Genomic DNA, 19,169 nt, shown 5'->3' on the forward strand with positions numbered 1-19,169 from the left:
CACAGGGGGTCCAAGCTCTCTGCTCCACATACCATGAAGCAGCCTTCAGGGCAGCAGTCCCTGTCAGCAGGGGTCCCAGCTCCACATGCTGCTGCTTCCTTATCAGAGGGTATGTCTACACTAGTCCCCGATTTTGAACTAGGGAGGCTAATGCGGGCGACCAAAATTGCAAATGAAGCGTGGGATTTAAATATCCTGCTTTTCATTAGCGTGTTCCCGGGCGGTCGCCATTTTGGCAACTGCCCGAGAACATGCTAATGAAGCATGGAATGAGGTTTAACTGGCAATTCGAAATAAGGGGTTTATTTTGGAATTGCTCTTCTCTGCTGCGTGTAGACGTGGGCAGTTATTCCGGGCTAGTCAAAATGGCGGCTGCCCGGGAATATGCTAATGAAGCACAGGATATTTAAATCCCATGCTTTGTTTGCAATTTCGGTCGCCCTCATTATCCTCCCTGGTTCGAACTAGGGGGCTAGTGTAGACATACCCAGAGAGAGCAGTGCAGGGCAGCAGGCAGCCAGTCCACAAGGGGCGCTGTTTTTTAAATTGGCTCCCCTTGCAGACTGCTTCCGCATGCCACCCTGCATGGCTGCCTCTGAAGCCAGGAGTGCACTGGTTGCTGGTCCTGCCCCCTGCGGACTATTGAATAGTGGCATAACCGATAATATTTTGTGCGGTTACATGATTATTCAGTTACGGAAGCTTCGGGGGTAGCCGAGTTAGTCTGTACAGGATAAACTTAAAAAACAACAAATGGTCTGGTAGCACTTTATAGACTAGCAACATGTAGATAGTATCATGAGCTTTTTATAGACTACATGTTTTGTTAGTCTATAAAATGCTACCAATGCATTTGTTGTTTTTTAAGTTTATTCAGTTACACTATATGTAACGTCCCTAGGGTGCATGTGGGATGGGTGGCCACACCTCCAGCAGCAGATTTGCTCCCGTGGAGGTACAAGGGACTATATCATAGTCCACTGGGATGGTATGTTCTCTAATATATTGCCTAATAACCTGAGAGCTAATGTTTGTGAAGGTTACGCTGCCCACTTCCCAAACATTTTTCCAGGATACAAGTGTTTGTGATTTCTTTTAGTGTGGGCTGAGCCTAGGGTATACCAGAAATGTTTACCTTGCAGCAAGTGTGTATAGACTGCCCAGCCTATCCTTGATAAACCTATCTTGTGTTAATAGTCAATCAGTTAAACTCGGGATAAAAAAATCTCCTATGTACACAAACAATAATAGGTGGTTAGAGAATGAGATTGGGAAAAGTATTTCTTGGTTGCAGAGTTAACTCTGGTAATCGTTATTTGGGCGTGACCACTTGAGTTGGCCTAGCCCTAGTTAGAGTAACAAAACTACAGTTCTGTCAACCTAGGCAGGGATTTTGAGGAGAAAGCAGTTTTACGGATTTTGGAACCCAGCCTGCTGCAGAGAGCGTGTGGACTGGCTAATGAGTTGCCTGTTTCTTGTGGTTTATAATATTTTCAATAGTTTGGTGTTTGAAGGGGTTGCATGCATTTCTTGAGCCTGTGGCTGCCCTGGCATAGAGAGAATATTTTGCTTGAGATGAGTGGAGACAAATGGGTCGGGGGAGGAGGAAAGACCCTCATCTCAGTGGTTCTCTACTAGGCTGCTCTTACTCTGGGGATGTGCAGAGGTCTTCCTGGGTACATAAACTTAGCTATTTAACTAGTTTTACAAAAAGACTACACACAAAGCACTAGTAAAATTCATACAAATTAAATTTCATGAAGACTATGACTTGTTCATGCTGCTTCAGATGCTACATACTGAAATGTATTGTATTTATATTCCTTGATTTATAATTATACGGTAAAAACAAAAGTAGGAATTTTTCAGTAATAGTGTGCGGCAACACTTGTATTTTTGTGTCTCTTTTGCCAGCAAATAGTTTTTAAGTGAGGTGAAATTTGGGGGCACACTTGACAAATCAGGCTTATGAAAGAGACACAGTAGTGTGGAAATACTGACAGCCACTGCTCTATCCTAAGGAGACAAGTAGGCAGATGCAAGAAATAGGGTCTTTTTTTAAGGAGATTGTAGAGGGCGTATAAGTAATATGATGCAATTGTGGTGGGGCAGTGTGTCACTGCTACATGAATGCTGAGGGCTACAGACCTTAAAGTGAATTTAAATTGGGGATAATGTGCAAAAAATAGAGGGAAACCAATATTATGGGGGAGCTGCTTGCATAGGGAAATTGTCTGAGTGCTATTAATGTGGCTTGACTTGTATATGGTTGCAGAATTTGGGTTTGAAGGAGTCAAAATTTTCCAGTGCAAGCTTTTAGTTTATTATCTTAATTTCAAGTCCTAATGAAATCATGACAAGAGGAACAGATGGTTGAGAGAGAGGCAGGGAAGCAGAGGAAAAACCGGTTGTGAATATGGAGAGAGGGTAAGAGTTCACCAATGTGGATGGTAAAAATGAAACTTGCTTCAAGGATGTCTTGCTGTTAGGGAGAGAAAATAAAATACTTTGGGCTGGTAGCTGGGCTATGTCCAGTCAAACTTCACAGAATGTCTAGTAGGAGGGTGGAGACTTGCTGATACAGTGAAAGAAGGGGTTTAGGTTCTCTTGTGCTGTCCCCTAAGATGACATAATTCTGCTTGTGTCCGCCTCAGATTTAGCTCTGAGGATAGTCTTTTAGTTGATATTTAAGTAGATTTTTTTCCAAATATATTGGGGTACAAAATAAAGATACGCACACTGTCTTCCTCTTATTTCGAATTTGTATTCCACGGGAATAAGACTGACATTTGCTGGTAGACATTTGCTACTTATCCTCTTACCCTAAACAATTAAATGATGGTCCTAGTGCCATCAGAAAAGCATGCATTTCCATTATATAAATTGAATGTGCTTTTCCATGAAGCTTGTGGCAGCAGCAAAGGCAGTTCATATTTGACTGGTAATATTAAAATAATCAGGGCCATGCTGAACACAATCCATGTAAAAATTCTATGAGGATAATTCCTGCAATTCTTATTGCCCTTTGTGAAGTGAAATTATTGGGGGGGAGGGAGGGGAAGGAGAAGCATGCATATGTAGTTGATATTGCAGTGTTACCTAGGCATTTCCCAGTTATGTGATGAAAGATGTAAAGCATAGTCTACTTCCTCCATTCAGCAAAGAATATTGGTGCAACAGTGTAACTACTACGGCAGTGTATGAAGATTTAGTTATGTGGCAGCATTAGGCTGAAGAATTGGGTCCCTTCAAAAATTGGGATTGCTGTAACAATTTCATAATGTGGTAATTCCTACCACACTATGGCTGTGTCTAGACTGCATCCGTTTTCCGTAAAAGGGATGAAAATTAGACACATCGCAATTGCAAATGGAAGCGGGGATTTAAAGAGGCATAAGGGATCTTTCAGAAAAGGCTTTATTTTCCGAAAGATCCCCGTCTAGACTGGCGCTTTTTTCCGGCAAAGCTCCAAGCCGGAAAAAAGCGGCAGCCATGTTTATGCAAATGAAGCGAGGGGGATTTAAATCCCTGCTTCATTTGCAATTGCGATGTGTCTAATTTGCATCCCTTTTATGGAAAAGGGATGCAGTCTAGACACAGCCCACGAGGGGAGAGAAGAGGCTGACTGACTGTTTTGCATCTACTATATGTAAAGAATCTTTCATGTTCAAAAGAAATGAGGGTGTGGAGGAAGAACTTCTGGGGATTATTGATGCAGGTAGGTTTATAGTGAAAATTAGTGACAACAATTCCCTGCTTGGGGTTTATGTACATCGAGAAAAGACCGGCATAACTAATAGATTAGACAGTTTCCCCCTCTGGACAAGCCCTTAGTCTTGTCAGTACAGAGAATGCATGCTAATTATCAACATCTATCTTCTCATCTTAATTGCAGGGAGGTACAAAAAGCAGTGAACACAGCGCAGGGGCTGTTCCAGAGATGGACAGAGCTCCTGCAAGATCCCTCCACAGCCACAAGAGAAGAAGTTGACTGGACCACCAATGAGCTCAGGAATAACCTGCGGAGTATCGAGTGGGATCTGGAAGATTTGGACGAAACTATTAATATCCTTTCTATAGGGCTGCTGCAGTCCTTTGGAAAATCAGAGATGAACCTACATAATAACTAGCCTGTAGATCAGTACAGCTTATGTGTCACGCATGCATCATACGCAATATAAATTTTTCATAGGAGTTCTATTTGTATTAGACTGCTTTATGTGTATAGATTAGTTTAGACAACACAGTCAGTTGTATCCCAGCTTTTCTCACATTTCAAAGAATAACTTAAAATACTTTCAAGCAAATGTGTTCCTTATCTTTTTCTCCCTGTAAGATGCAGTTTAAAATGACTTATTCTGTTTGCTAAAGCCCCTTCCATGGGATAAATTTAGTTTGTGTTCAAGCTTATGTTAACATCCTTCCAAAATCATCTCTTCCCCCCCTCCCCCATTTTAATTTCAAACAGAGTTTTACACAGCACAGATCAGAAAACCCAAATCTTGAAGCGGTAGACTCTTGATGCTAATACATGTCCTTTAGAATGCATTCCTTCGCCGCCACTTTCCATTAGTGGTTGTAATGATAAGATTATGTTCCTATCTAGCATTTTGCTAACCAGAGTTTTTGAAAGATTCAGTTACACTTAGGAATGATAGCAGTTGGTGAGCACTTTCCAGGCAGGCAGGATGTCTAGATCATCACAAATGCTGAATAGCAATTAAATAGTTCCTTGACTTATTTACGCATTGTTGAAGCAAACCCTCGGAAATTCAACCTTGATGCCACAGAGCTGGGTGTAAGAAAAGCCTTTATCACAAGTACACGGCAGGTGGTCAGGGTAAGGAACTTGGGTCCTTGTTTATGGAGGGGATTTTCAGTGATATTGTGTAAAAGCCCATGGCCACTTCCAGGTACTGGAGATTGATATTAGACTGACGCTGAAAAGTAGACCCAAAACGTACTAGGCTGGGCCCTCCTAGGCTTTGGTGTGCGATGGGAATGTGGGGAGTGTTTTTCTCCTCAGTTGGGTGCCACATCAGTGAGGGTTTCGGGGGTGTGGCTTTTTTGTTTTTTTGTTTTTTTTTTTTTTTACTTCTCACTTGCGTGTAGCCCAGATTGATTTTCCTGTGGGTCAGTGGTCCCAGCCTCCAAAAAGGTTGCCCACCCATTCTATAAAAGGGAGGAGCAGTGAGTGCAGTAAGTATGGAGAAAAGGTCAGTTCGTTTGAGGTGGGCCTGAATGAGTAGGATAGATTCATGTGGCTGAAAGGGGTTTTAATAATCAGAAGGTAATTCCCCCTCTTCCCTTTCCTCCCCTCGCCCCCGTTTGAGAAAGTATTAACATCTGATAAGTAAATAGTTAAGAAGTTCTCTCCCAATTGGATTTAAGATTTTGCCCCCATTGCTTAATATTTTAACCCAAACAAATAATTTCTGCTGGTTCTGACCAGGCACCAAATTGTGTTCTGACTGGGAATAGAGTTCTTATCCGATTGGCAGCATTGTTACCTAACTACAATTCTTCCTAAAGTAGAAGCCTGCTTTTTAGGGAACTAATTGTGAAACTGTCTGACAAAGGTAATGAATACATGCGTATGTGGCTGCTTTGCTTGTTTTTTATCTTGAGAGCAGATCACGCTAGCTCACACTGTGTCCTCTTGTCCAGACTGCAGTCTGACTAATGTGACAATAACTCAGCTCAAGAACACCACTAAACGTAAATCACTAGCATGGTCTTGTTTTTATTTTTAATTCTTAGGAATTTTTTAATTCTTAGGCATGGCTTTAGTTCTAACTTTTAGTTCATAGCTCTACAGCTTTCATTAGCATTTAACGCATTTACTGGAATGCTTGCTTTGAAAAGTAATTCTTTGGGGAGGTCCTAGTGTATTTGTGTGTGTATCTTGTAATGTTTTTAACAGTCATTGCCTGGAGCAAGAACATACCAGGTATTCTGATGATATCTGACACTTACTATAATTATATCCTACTGCTTCACTTCATGGTAGCAGGTGGTCTCACTTTCAGTATAGGCCAGTGGTGGGCAACCTGTGGGCCATACTATGTTTCTGCCTGCAGCCCTTGGACCCCCTTTCGGCCCTCCTCCTCCACATGCTGCTTGTGCTCTGGGGCACTGGAACCCCACACTGCCTGCTTCTCTTCCCACCCAGCACTTCGTGGCTGTCCAAGCTTTGGGAGGGAGGGTGAATCAGTGGATTTGTGGCCCTCAAAGTGCTGGGAGGGCGTGGAATCATAGAATAATAGGACTGGAAGGGACCTCGAGAGGTCATTGAGTCCAGCCCCCTGCCCTCAAGGCAGGACCAAGCTCCACCTACACCATCCCTGACAGATGTCTATCTAACCTGTTCTTAAATATCTCCAGAGAGGGAGATTCCACCACCTCCCTTGGCAATTTATTCCACTATTTGACCACCCTGACAGTTAGGAATTTTTTCCTAATGTCCAATCTAAACCTCCCCTGCTGCACTTTAAGCCCATTACTCCTTGTCCTGTCCTCAGAAACCAAGAGGAACAAATTTTCTCCTTCCTCCTTGTGACATCCTTTTAGATATTTGAAAACCGCTATCATGTCCCCCCCTTAATCTTCTTTTTTCCAAACTAAACAAGCCCAGTTCATGAAGCCTGGCTTCATAGGTCATGTTCTCTAAACCTTTAATCATTCTTGTCGCTCTTCTCTGTACCCTTTCCAATTTCTCCACATCTTTCTTGAAATGTGGCGCCCAGAACTGGACACAGTACTCCAGCTGAGGCCTAACTAGTGCAGAGTAGAGTGGCAGAATGACTTCACGAGTTTTGCTTATAACACACCTGTTGATACAACCTAGAATCATATTTGCTTTTTTTGCAACAGCATCACACTGTTGACTCATATTCAACTTGTGGTCCACTATGACCCCTAGATCCCTTTCCGCCATGCTCCTTCCTAGACAGTCGCTTCCCATCTTGTATGTATGGAACTGATTGTTCCTTCCTAAATGGAGCACTTTGCATTTCTCTTTATTAAACCTCATCCTGTTTACCTCTGACCATTTCTCTAACTTGCTAAGGTCATTTTGAATTATGTCCCTATCCTCCAAAGAAGTCGCAACCCCACCCAGTTTGGTATCATCTGCAAACTTAATAAGCGTACTCTCTATCCCAATAGCTACATCATTGATGAAGATATTGAACAGTACAGGTCCCAAAACAGACCCTTGAGGAACTCCACTTATCCCTTTCCAGCAGGATTTAGAACCGTTAACAACCACTCTCTGACTACGGTTATCCAGCCAATTATGCACCCACCTTATCGTGGCCCTATCTAAGTTATATTTGCCTAGTTTATCAATAAGAATATCATGCGAGACCGTATCAAATGCCTTACTAAAGTCTAGGTATATGACAGCCACCGCTTCTCCCTTATCCACAAGGCTCGTTATCTTATCAAAGAAAGCTATCAGATTAATTTGGCATGACTTGTTCTTCACAAACCCATGCTGGCTATTCCCTATCACTTTATTACCTTCCAAGTGTTTGCATATGATTTCCTTAATTACCTGCTCCATTATCTTCCCTGGGACAGACGTTAAACTGACCGGTCTATAGTTTCCTGGGTTGTTCTTATTCCCCTTTTTATAGATGGCCACAATATTTGCCCTTTTCCAGTCTTCTGGAATCTCCCCTGTCTGCCATGATTTTTCAAAGATCATAGCTAAAGGCTCAGATACCTCCTCTATCAGCTCCTTGAGTATCCTGGGATGCATTTCATCAGGACCTGGTGACTTGCTGACATCTAACTTTCCTAAGTGATTTTTAACTTGTTCTTTGTGTATCCTATCTTCTAAACTTACCCTCTCTCTGCTTGTATTCACTACGTTAGGCACACCTCCAGACTTCTCGGTGAAGACCGAAACAAAGAAGTCATTGAGCATCTCCGCCATTTCCAAGTTTCCTGTTACTGCTTCTCCCTCCTCACTAAGCAGTGGGCCTATCCTGTCCTTGGTCTTCCTCTTGCTTTTAATGTATTTATAAAAGGTCTTCTTGTTTCCCTTTATGCCTGTAGCTAGTTTGATCTCATTTTGTGCCTTTGCCTTTCTAATCTTGCACCTGCATTCCCGTGTTGCTTGCCTATATTCATCCTTTGTTAGTTGTCCTAGTTTCCATTTTTTATGAGACTCCTTTTTTTATTTTGAGATCGTGCAAGATCTCCTTGTTAAGCCAAGCTGGTCTTTTGCCATATTTTCTATCTTTCCTACACAGCGGAATTGTTTGCTTTTGGGCCCTTAACAACGTCCCTTTGAAATACTTCCAACTCTCCTCAGTTGTTTTTCCCTTCAGTCTTGCTTCCGATGGGACCTTATCTACAAGTTCTCTGAGCTTATCAAAATCTGCCTTCCTGAAATCCATTACCTCAATTGTGCTGGTCTCCCTTCTACCTTTCCTTAAGATCATGAACTCTATTATTTCGTGATCACTGTCCCCTATACTGTCTTCCACTTTCAAGTTCTCAACTAGTTCCTCCCTATTTGTTAAAACCAAATCCAGAACAGCTTCTCCTCTGGTAGCTTTTTCAACCTTCTGAAACAGAAAGTTGTCTCCAATGCAGTCCAGAAACTTATTGGATAGCCTGTGCCTCGCTGTGTTAGTTTCCCAACATATGTCTGGATAGTTGAAGTCCCCCATCACCACCAAATCTTGGGCTTTGGATAGTTTTGTTAATTGTTTAAAAAAGGCCTCATCCACCTCTTCCATCTGGCTAGGTGGCCTGTAGTAGACTCCTAGCATGGTATCACCCTCGTTTTTTACCCCTTTTAGCTTAACCCAGAGACTCTCTACACAGCTATCTCCTACGTTCATCTCCACTTCAGTCCAAGTGTGTACATTTTTAATGTACAAGGCAACCCCTCGTCCCTTTTTTCCCTGTCTGTCCTTCCTGAGCAAGCCGTACCCTTCCATACCAACATTCCAATCGTGCGTCCCATCCCACCAGGTTTCTGTAATACCAATGATATCATAGTTGTATTTATTGGTTAGCAATTCCAGTTCTTCCTGCTTATTACCCATACTTCTTGCATTTGTATATAGGCATCTAAGATACTGATTTGATCTTGCCTCCCTGTTGTGCCCTGACCCTCCTGTCTCTTTGCCATTATAGGCCGTAGTCCCCCCCATTTCCAACCCATCTCCCAGTCCCGCACATGCAGCACTTACCTGTGGGCTTTGCTCACCTGCCCCCGACAAACCTAGTTTAAAGCCCTCCTCACAAGGTTAGCCAGTCTGTGTCCAAACAAGGCCTTCCCGCTCCTGGAAAGGTGAACTCCATCTCCGCCAAGCAGTCCTTCCTGGAAGAGCACCCCGTGATCAAGGAAGCCGAATCCCTCCTGGCGACACCATCGTCGCAGCCAGGCATTCACCTCCAGGATGCACCTCTCTCTGCCCGGGCCCCTACCTTTGACAGGAAGGATAGAAGAGAATACCACCTGCTCTCCAAACTCCTTCACCCGTACTCCCAAAGCCCTGTAGTCACACTTGATCCGCTCAGTGTCACACCTGGCAGTATCATTTGTGCCCACGTGGATGAGTAGCATGGGGTAGTAGTCAGAGGGCCGGATAATCCTCGACAATGCCTCCGTAACATCTCGAATACGGGCCCCTGGCAGACAGCATACCTCTCGAGATGAGCTGTCAGGGCGACAGATGGGTGCCTCCGTTCCCCTCAGAAGAGAGTCTCCAACCACCACTACCCTACGTTTCCTCCTCGCAGTGGTGGCAGGAGACTGCTCAACCTTGGTGGTGCAAGGCCTGGTCTCCTCCACTGTGGGGGGTGACTCCTTGTCTCCTGCTGAAAGTAAAGTGTAACGGTTATGTAACAACACAGTGGGAGGGTTAGGAGCAGGGGTGGAACACTGCCTGCTGCCGGAAGTAACCAGCTGCCAGTGCTCACCCTGCACCACTGCCTCCTCCATAAGTGGCTGGTCAACAGTCCCACATCCTAGGACAGTGACCTCCGTGGACTCCACAGGAATACTGTCCAGGAATTCCTCATGGCTTCGAATGCTCCTCAGCCTGGCCACCTCCTCCTGTAGCTCTCCCACCTGCTGCCTGAGAGATTCCACCAGCAGGCACCTTTCACAACAGTTGTCTCCCCCAGCCTGGAGATCACTCAGTGGGAATTGCAAGCCACAACTACAGCAAGACCACACCAGGACCTGGGTAGAGGCATCCATGCTCAGGTTCTCTGTCTGGATACAGGCACAGGTGGAGGAGACAGGAGAAGTACTGGCACAAGCGCTTCGGGTCTTCATCACCATCAGTCACTCCCTCTGCTCAACTCCCTCTTCAACTCCCCTGTCTGCAGTCCCCTGTCCGCTTCAAGGAGAAGATAAGTGCGGGGTCCAGTAGCCTAGTATGTGAGAGAGGTGTGGGGTAGGGAGAAGAGAGGGCATGTGCATGCCACCCACTAGTATGGAGGGCCACTCATGTGACCCACTTATTAATTGTGGTTGCCCATCGCTGGTATAGACTGTTCTGAATGTAACTAGTTTTCAAAGTTGTCTGCTATCATAGTGGCTTAAGAGTTCAGAGTGGGCTTTAAAAATTGGTTAAAGAAGACTTCCATGCACTTTCACAGTGACTTAAGAGAGAATTATACCCATGTTATTTCAGAGAAATTCAAGCACAGAAAGTGGCTTGTGCAGCTTGGCACTTCATGAGGGGAAAATGCAGGCCTGACTTCCAGCCGCTAGAACACAGTCCTTCACATATACCACTTAGGGAAGAATATTCCTTCAGACGACTACACAAGTCAAGCATTGTTATAGTAGTGGAGAATGGGGAGGAGCAAAACCAGTAGTAAATCTCTAACATTTTCAAAATATTCTGCCACAAGGGTTTCGAAGCAGCATTAATGTTTTCCTTAGCATTAGTGCAGTTGTGAATTGTAATAGTACTTTTGTCTTCCAACAGTTTTAAAAAGCACATGTCTAAAGGGCTTTTTGATCCTACATAAAACTTGCTATGTGTGTTTAATTATGCCAGTTTGCTAAAAGAATGGATATCATTTAAACTTTGATCCTATGCTTTTTTCTTGAATAAACAGGAAATGAAGGATCAGATGTCTAACTCATCTGTACAGGCACTGGCTGAAAGGAAAAACAGGCAGGTGAGAACCAGTAGCCACAAGAATCCTTCAAAATGATAGATAACTCCTTCCAGTATTTCAAGTATAGTAGCTGCTGACTTATGCTATGTGTTGGATGAAAGTGCACTGACTTTCTAAGGGGCTCATGTACCTTAAGGTAAAACGCTAGTATTAAACAAAATAAATACTTATTTAAACACCTTACTGCCAGTATGCATCTTACTTTGTTCCCTCAAGAAGCTTTTTTTAACAATATTTTTCTTAAACTGGAAAAGGAACCATTTTGTGGCTTGTAACCAGTGAGAACACTTGTTCTTACAGACACAGTTTGCTCTGGTTTAATATATGGAGATATACCATCTCATAGAGATGGAAGGGACCTTGAGGTCATCGAGTCCAGTCCCCTGCCCTCACAGCAGGACCAAGTACCATCCCTGACAGATTTGCCCCAGATCCCTAAATGGCCCCCTCAAGGATTGACCTACTTCTTCTGTATCTGGATTTTGCCAGGAGTAAATAATGCAGCTGAGAGAGAAAAGTATGACCCAATTCTAGTATTGATAACTTTGGAGCAAGCTACTGAATTTGCAGGGACTTTTTTTGGAGTTCCTTTCTTTCCCCAATTCCTTTTCAGTCTGAAGGAAGTTATGACCTCTAGAAAGCCACTGCTGACATATTAGCGTCATGCTGTAATGAGTTCACCTGAATGCTGGCTCATTAAAAGTAGTTTTGACAATATTCTGGACTATAGCTACAAGACTGCAAGTTCACTTAGTGGTGACCAGTAGCAATTCTGAGTGACTGCTGAAAGTCTAAAGTGGTAATTTATTTTTGTTTGTTTGTTCCATGGTAGTGATACTTAGTTTCTTGTGTGTTCATCTGCCTAGGTGTCTGTTAGTTTGCAAGGGCTGAGTAACTGAGTTAGAAAACATGGAATTGTTTATCCCAGAGATGGTTGTGGCACCCTGCACTCGAATACCATGATAAATAACACTACGATTGGTACTTGCTACCAATGTTCCCTCTAATCTTGTCCATCCATGTGCAGACTAAAATTTATGTGCACTGAGGCATGTTCATGTGCACCACCAATAGAAAGAAAAAACCTAGCTATGGGCGCTCTACTAATCACCTGGGCAACATTGGAATTTCTCCTAAGTGGCCACACGAGCGCCCTGCTGACAGGGAATACTGCTTGCCACCCCTGAACCAGGAAGTCCTAGCCGGAACTAATTTTAATCAGTAGAGAGAACCAGACATGTACTCAACCTTTTTGGGGGCAGGGTTTAGTCTCTCGTGGTTTACTGTTTGCCTTCTGATATTTTCCCCTTCCCTCCTGACTTGCCACCTGTTAACCTTTGTTTAGTGCCTGATCCTCTTCTCTCACTCACCAAATAGGTCCAGACACACTCACTGCACTTTTCTTCATATTTGTTCCTTCTCACCAGCTGCCCAATTGCAGCACTCACAGAACGGTCTGACCAGCTGCCCAACTGCAGAACATTCTGACCCTAACATTCCTTCCATTCTCCTGGTAAGGGGCCAGCACCTACAGCTCTTTGCTGCTGGAATAGAAATAGAGCTGGAAGGAGAATGGCTTGTATGTATGCTCTGAATAACATGAGTTACTTCAGTACTTGGTCCTCTTTCCTGCAGCTAGGGGTTAGGTGACGTGTGTCCATATCTTGGAGTATCTTCCTGATTAAATTTTCCTGTGTGTGTGTATACAGGCGCTTCTGGGAGAAAGTGGAGGTCAGAATTGGAACTCTGGCTCAGATAAATATGGCCGTTTGGATCGAGAGCTGCAGTTAGCCAATTCACACTTCATTGAGGAGCAGCAGGCTCAGCAACAGGTATAGTATTTCCTGCATCACAGTGGATGGGGAGCCCTTGCAAAGAGATGGTGTTACAGGCAGTAACAGCCAAAAGTCTTCAGATATTCAGCATGCTTTGAAGCCATGAGCCATCTTCTTGCTCAATACATATCTGTAGTAGGCACCTAACTATTGACTGTGCTTAATGTGATTTTGGTGTGTACGTTTTGGCACATAAACCTTAGGGCTTGGGTGTATGGGTCTGTGGAAGGTGCCTGAAAGCTACCAAATGCCAATGAAATCCTTTGTGAAGCATAGAAACATAAGATGCCTGATATTGCCAGCTTCTTCCATTTCAGTTTTAAAATGACTGCTTTTACATGCATCTTGAATAAAGATTCAGATAGGGCTATTGCATTAAATATTCCCCTTAACATTGCTGCATTGACCTTTCATCTCCCAAAGATGGGAAAATGCATTTTTCCACCTTTAACTGGGCCCTTCACTATAGAATCTGTGTTAATTATAATGCTGACTTCAACTGATCTGTAATGAACCCTTATCGTAAACTCTCTTGTCTTTTTTTGATGTGTGCTTTTAGCTTCTATTGTACTAAGACTTTTGAGGGGGAGGGAAGGAGATGGAATTTCTATTTTCCCCTAGAAACAGCTTGGGTTAAGCTTATTCTGATCACTTGTAGAAAGGAGACTTGCTGGTTAGAGAACCTCCACTGAAACTAACTGCAGAGAATTCTGATGTGGGCATGGACAATTTCAGCTTCTCTCCTGAGAGCAAATGCCACTGAACTAAAATGTTCTGAGTTAGCAGGGCCCCACTCCTTAAGTACTTGTACTGTGTTCATCACCTTATCTGAACACTGATCTAGTGCATTCAAGATTAGGATCAGATCCTTGAATTAGCTACGGAGCCAGTGTAGGGGACAAACCTAGAATTATGGGTTCTGCCCGCTTAAGTGAGGCTAACCAAGATGGCTGTGATGCTAAGTAAAATGTGATGCTAAGCTAGTTCCATGGGCTAATGTCTACTTCTTTGTTTTTTTGACAATAGTTATGATTTAATAGAAAATCAGTCGTTAGTGCTGCTAGGGAGTATTGTAGGATAGTTTCCTCTGACGGTTGCAAGCTCATTTGGGGAATTGTCTGGATGTAGCTGCCCTCCCAAGCATCGCTTCTTAGGAGAAATAATCCTCTTCTGAGTGAGGTTTTGGTATCGTTCTCCACAAAGCATCTCCTAACAAGCAACTTTTTTCTGCTTTTTAAATGATTGTAGCTGGGATTGTTCCTACTGACCTTATAAAGAGCAGTTGCTAGCTAGAGCCTTAAAGTGGGTTTGTGTACAAATGTCAGAAGGCATAGTCTTACTCAGCAATTGTTTCTTTGGTGTATTCAGAGTATAGCTGGCAATTCCCCAGGAAAAATTAGTTTAGGAGTGGCTGCTAGTAAACACTGGCTTCAGTGTCCAGCACGTTCAGCAGCCCTAGAACAAATCTTTCCAAACATGGGATACATTGATTCAAAAGAGGAACAGCCACAACATCAAAGTTGGTCTGCTGCTACAGAATGCCGCACCACTAAATGGACTTGGACTCAAATGTTTTCAGTTTGCTTATACAACATCACTTCCTTGAGAAAATACCAAATCCAAATGTATACACATTCCAGTGTTCAGTAGCATAGTTACATTTCTCCATTTTACTTATTTGTAAAGCCCTGCAACTTAAATAACTAACTTGAATATGCAACTAAAATGGAGGGGTAGCTATGTTAGTCTGTATTCACAAAACCAACTAGGAGACTTGTGGCATCTTAAAGATTAACAGATTTATCTGGGCTTTCAGATGCAACAAAGGAAAACATAAGTGTAACATGTGCCTTAGTGAAAATTTAAAAAACTGGGACTAACTATTGTTGCCAATATAGATGGTAGTAACCACCGTTGGTAAAAACCACGCCATCCCTTGATTCAGTCGCATCTGATTATTTTGGTGACTTGCTTTGTACTTGGTAACTCAGCAATCTGGATTCTGTTCCATCATGCGTCATCAGAATGTTACTAAGTTCTAGTCTCTTCCACTCATTAGAGATAATGGGACTAGGCCCTAGAAATTCAAGCCTGTTTCTAAACTCTGCTTGTCCAAATTGGCAAGGCAGCAGAGCTGTGTCAGAGCATTGAGCTCTGAACCAGTTCTCTGCGGGATGTTAATTGCTTGTTTCCCTTCTCTTTGGTACTAGCTGATTGTGGAGCAGCAGGATGAGCAATTGGAGCTGGTCTCTGGCAGCATTGGGGTGCTGAAGAACATGTCTCAGCGCATTGGTGGGGAGCTGGAGGAACAAGCAGTGTGAGTGCTGAGAAACAAACCCAAGCTGTAGGAGTGCTCAGGAATAAGACATGGAGAAGGGCTGGCGATAACACTAAAATGTAACTGTTTGTGGGCCTGTGACCAGAAAGGACAAGAGCTGAGTATCCTTGGCTGATGGTGGCTTTGTAATAGCCAGCCCAATTAGTGACACGGGGATCGCAAATGCTGTTCAAAGTTTTAAAAGTTCTACCCCTGCAAAGGATTAAAGGGGAGCTTACAGCAGCAGTTTTCATCCATACATTTATATATAAATTAGATTTTTTCTTTCCATATATGTAGCTTCTAGTCAAATAGCATATCTGGAGTTTCCAGTGACACTAGATAGTTTTATTTAAACTGAAATTGCTAAGACTAGTGTAGTGGCTCATACCCAAAAGCTCCTTGTTTGTGGGGAGAGAAGCAGTCCTCCAGATTCTGAATAGTAATATTTAACTTTTACTGAGAAACTGGATATGTAACTTCAGTGTGTTTGTGTGCTGCCACCAAGGCAGCTCTCAGATTGCAAATTAACACCATGGTCCCAGAACTATAGTGGTAACAACATACTAGTAAACAAGGCAAAGCAATGTTAGCTTGTATTCTGGTAAAAAGATGGGGGAGGCGGAAGCAAAAGACAGAACAAACCGAGTGGGAAGAAGTATTTTCTAGTTTGCGAGAACAGAGCCGACAATGGTGGGAGAGAAGAAACAATCCTTTTTAAAGCAAAACAACTGGTCAAGGAAGCTTTAAAATCTTACCTGTTCAAGAATATATGCGACATTTATCCTAGATGTACTTCTCTCTCAAAATGAATTGACAGATGAAATGGTTCCAGAAAGGTTTTAGTAACCTTCCTACAGCATTTGAAACCAAGATACTTAACAGCAATGCCAAATAATGTTCTGCCATGGAACGTTGTTTACAGTAAGCTCTTAGCTTAAGCCACAACACTTTTCACAAAAAGTGACATTTTGGACCTTAAATAGTTTTAAGTTTAAACACGTTTTACTAGTTTTTGGATCCTTACTTTTTAAAAAGTATGTTCATCAGCTGCTTCTGACCTTGCAGAGATCATCAGAGCCAGCTTATGTACTGATTTCAAAAACCGGGGAAGGCACTTAGAAAATTAGTCTAAATGTAGAGTTCTCATACCATGAGAGTAAAACTGCTGCTTGAGTAATTTTTCAGTTTGACACTATTAACAAGACTCTAAAATGGGGTGGAGAGGTTGTACATTACCAGGAGGTTGGGTTATTTTTATAAGTGTGTAACAGTCGCGTGTGTGTGTGTAGGGAAGTCCTTGACACATCACTAGCTAATCAGTGCACTGGATAAATTGCTTAGGTTGTGTACTTGACAATTCCCTTCTCCTTTGTCCCCAGGATGTTGGATGACTTCTCCCATGAGATAGACAGCACCCAGTCACGGCTTGATAATGTGATGAAGAAGCTTGCAAAAGTGTCCCACATGACCAGTGGTAGGTGGTAGAAAATGGGATGTGACTTCTAACCCAGGGCATGAAAGCCACAATGGTCTGAAGTTTGAAATACGTTGTGTTGCTTCCTGGAGCTAGGGCTACTGTGGAGTAGCTTGTCAAGTCATGTTTTTTGAGAGTATGGCAAGACATGAAGTAGGGCAGTGTGTAAATAGCCAGGGAAAGATAATATGCTACTTGAGTATAGAGCCTGGCAAATTATAGTTCATGCTGAGACTTTTTTTTTTTTTTTTTTTTTTTAGCCTGTTCCTCGGCCTTTTTTCCCACCTGTGGATTTTTTGGTCATTTGTTACTGACATGGTGATACCATGTACCTTGGGACTACACCTGTAAAAGTTTTTGCATCGGTCCACTTTCCAGTAGGTTCCCTGCAAGCTTGGAGGATATTTTAAATATGAAGCAAGCTAGAGAACTTGAGTTAAACCCCATAGAAGTAGATAACTTTTTCCCCCTGCTGTGAAGTTCAGGCAGTAGCTGCCTGCAATGTACTTCTGGCGTGGCGTTTGGCTTTATGGGAGTTCTTGTTAAGAATAAAACAAAAGCCAGTTTGAATCTTCGCTTCAGGCTTGGAAACCACACCCAGCCACAGGAATGCCACCACCCAAAGGCGGTGGATTGTAAGTCTCAAAGGTGCCAAAGCAAAAAGCTTAATTCTAGAGCATAGGTGAACAATTTTCTTGGTTGGGGCCACTGACCTATAGAAAAATCATTCGTGGGGGCCACCCATGTCAGAAGCGTGGGGAGAAGGGGGTTGGATGCCACACCTCGCTGACCTGGCTCCCAAGTGAGAAGCCAAAAACAAAAAGACAACCTCTCTTGCATTTGGGATGTCGGGAGGGGGGGGTGCTGAGGCTTGCTGAGGGCTGAATCGGGCCCATGGGCCATAAGTTCCCCACCCCTGTTTTAGTGTTTAAGGGAGAGATTGTAGGTTTTTAGTAGCTTATTTGATAAGTTGCCCAAAAAACCCTCAAAACTATTGCTGTAGCAACTGCCTACTCAGCACTCATGCAATCATTCACAATTCATCTCTGTCTTGAATGCCTGAAGCCAGTAGTGAGCTCATGCATTCAGCTGGTGAGATTGTCACCTGAGAACTGAAAGACATCAGGCTGGTTTCTCTAAAATGCAACAGGAAACGAATGAGAGCTGCTCTAATCGTATTGTGCCCTTTGTGCTCCATCTCTTTCCCTGTGCTTCAGTGTTGAGAATGAAGACGCCAGAAAGAGCTTAGTTTAATTCTCAGCTGGAACAGTGTCAGATGAAAAGCTCCTTTCCAGCAAGAAGGAAGATGGAGTCTAGGCAGGTGTTACCTACAAGGGAAAAAAGAGCACTTCCTGACCCTGGAGGGGGGTGGTTTAAAGCTGGCAGGATACCCTGGACAATAAAAAACAGGACGTATGATTGATTGTGTGGGCTGACTTCCAGGAAGTGTCATTCCCCAGAGTTGTGTTCATTTATAAACACAATGTGTACACTTAGTCTTCCTAGATGTATTCTCTTCTCTGCCATGGCTCTCTAGAAGCAGTGGGTATGTTACATGGGGCAGACAGATACTTTCAGCCTGTCAGTTGTCCAGTTAGCTGGGGATCCATTGAAAATCACCAGCTGGTGCCTACCTTTGCAGACCTGATGTTCTGTGGGTCGCTGTCCATGGGCAGTAAGTAGCACAGACTCACATGATGAGAAGCGCTTCAAGCCATGTTCAAACCACAGCTGAAATCAAACGGTTGGATTACTGCAGCATTTGGGTTAGTCTTGCTAGTGAACAGCGAGCTGAAGTGACCTGGCACTTAGCAGCACAGACAGATGGCAAACAACTCACTTCGGTGTCCCCTCCCAGACACTGGTTTGATGATCAGGAAATAAACTTCCGTTTCCTTCAATTGTGAAGGACAGGCCTTGTTAGAAAGATGGCTTGTGGGAGTGTGTCCATTAGCGCCTGCACCCAAGTGAAGGGTCCAGTTCTGGCAAGATTGGGACCTGTGGTTGCCCTCGGGCGTGGCTCAGCTGGCTGCCACAGCCTGGAAGCTACGGTAGTTAGATGCGTGATACCGACAGTGCTACCTGTGGCTTTGCTGCACCAGTGGTGATGTGTGGGCCTAGCTTTGCCCACGTAGATATGGCCAGCGGGGAGCTCAGCATGACAGTGACAGTCGTTCAGTCCTGGGGGAAGTCTGCAATTGTACTATGACTCCAAATGCAACAGCTGCAGAATTCCCAGAGCACTAAATCTTTCCTTCCTCCTTTAAAGTGCATTGCACACTACAGACCTGTCCCATGGCCTGTTCTAAAGACAGACAGAGCGAGCCGCCAGCCTTATTTCCAGTGCTTTAACAAATTCTGCTCCTAAGATGCCACC

The 19,169-nt window shown here is 43.5% G+C and overlaps 1 protein-coding gene across 3 annotated transcripts in view; it reads left to right on the forward strand.

Annotated features, from left to right (window-relative positions):
• STX6 (syntaxin 6) overlaps nucleotides 1-19,169 on the forward strand; it is a 60,363-nt gene that overhangs the window by 1,316 nt on the left and 39,878 nt on the right. For 2 of the 3 annotated variants that reach the window (XM_075936815.1, XM_075936813.1), the window contains exons 2-7: nucleotides 3,896-4,065; nucleotides 4,746-4,840; nucleotides 11,101-11,163; nucleotides 12,873-12,995; nucleotides 15,209-15,315; nucleotides 16,698-16,792. In XM_075936815.1, coding sequence (XP_075792930.1) covers nucleotides 3,896-4,065; nucleotides 4,746-4,840; nucleotides 11,101-11,163; nucleotides 12,873-12,995; nucleotides 15,209-15,315; nucleotides 16,698-16,792 — 653 coding nt within the window. Of the gene's footprint in view, nucleotides 1-3,895; nucleotides 4,066-4,745; nucleotides 4,841-11,100; nucleotides 11,164-12,872; nucleotides 12,996-15,208; nucleotides 15,316-16,697; nucleotides 16,793-17,052; nucleotides 18,212-19,169 lie in introns of those variants that run through there. The other variant, XM_075936814.1, reaches the window with a different exon arrangement.

Source organism: Pelodiscus sinensis, chromosome 9 (genome assembly GCF_049634645.1).
Source record: "Pelodiscus sinensis isolate JC-2024 chromosome 9, ASM4963464v1, whole genome shotgun sequence".
NCBI classification, from domain to species: domain Eukaryota; kingdom Metazoa; phylum Chordata; order Testudines; family Trionychidae; genus Pelodiscus; species Pelodiscus sinensis.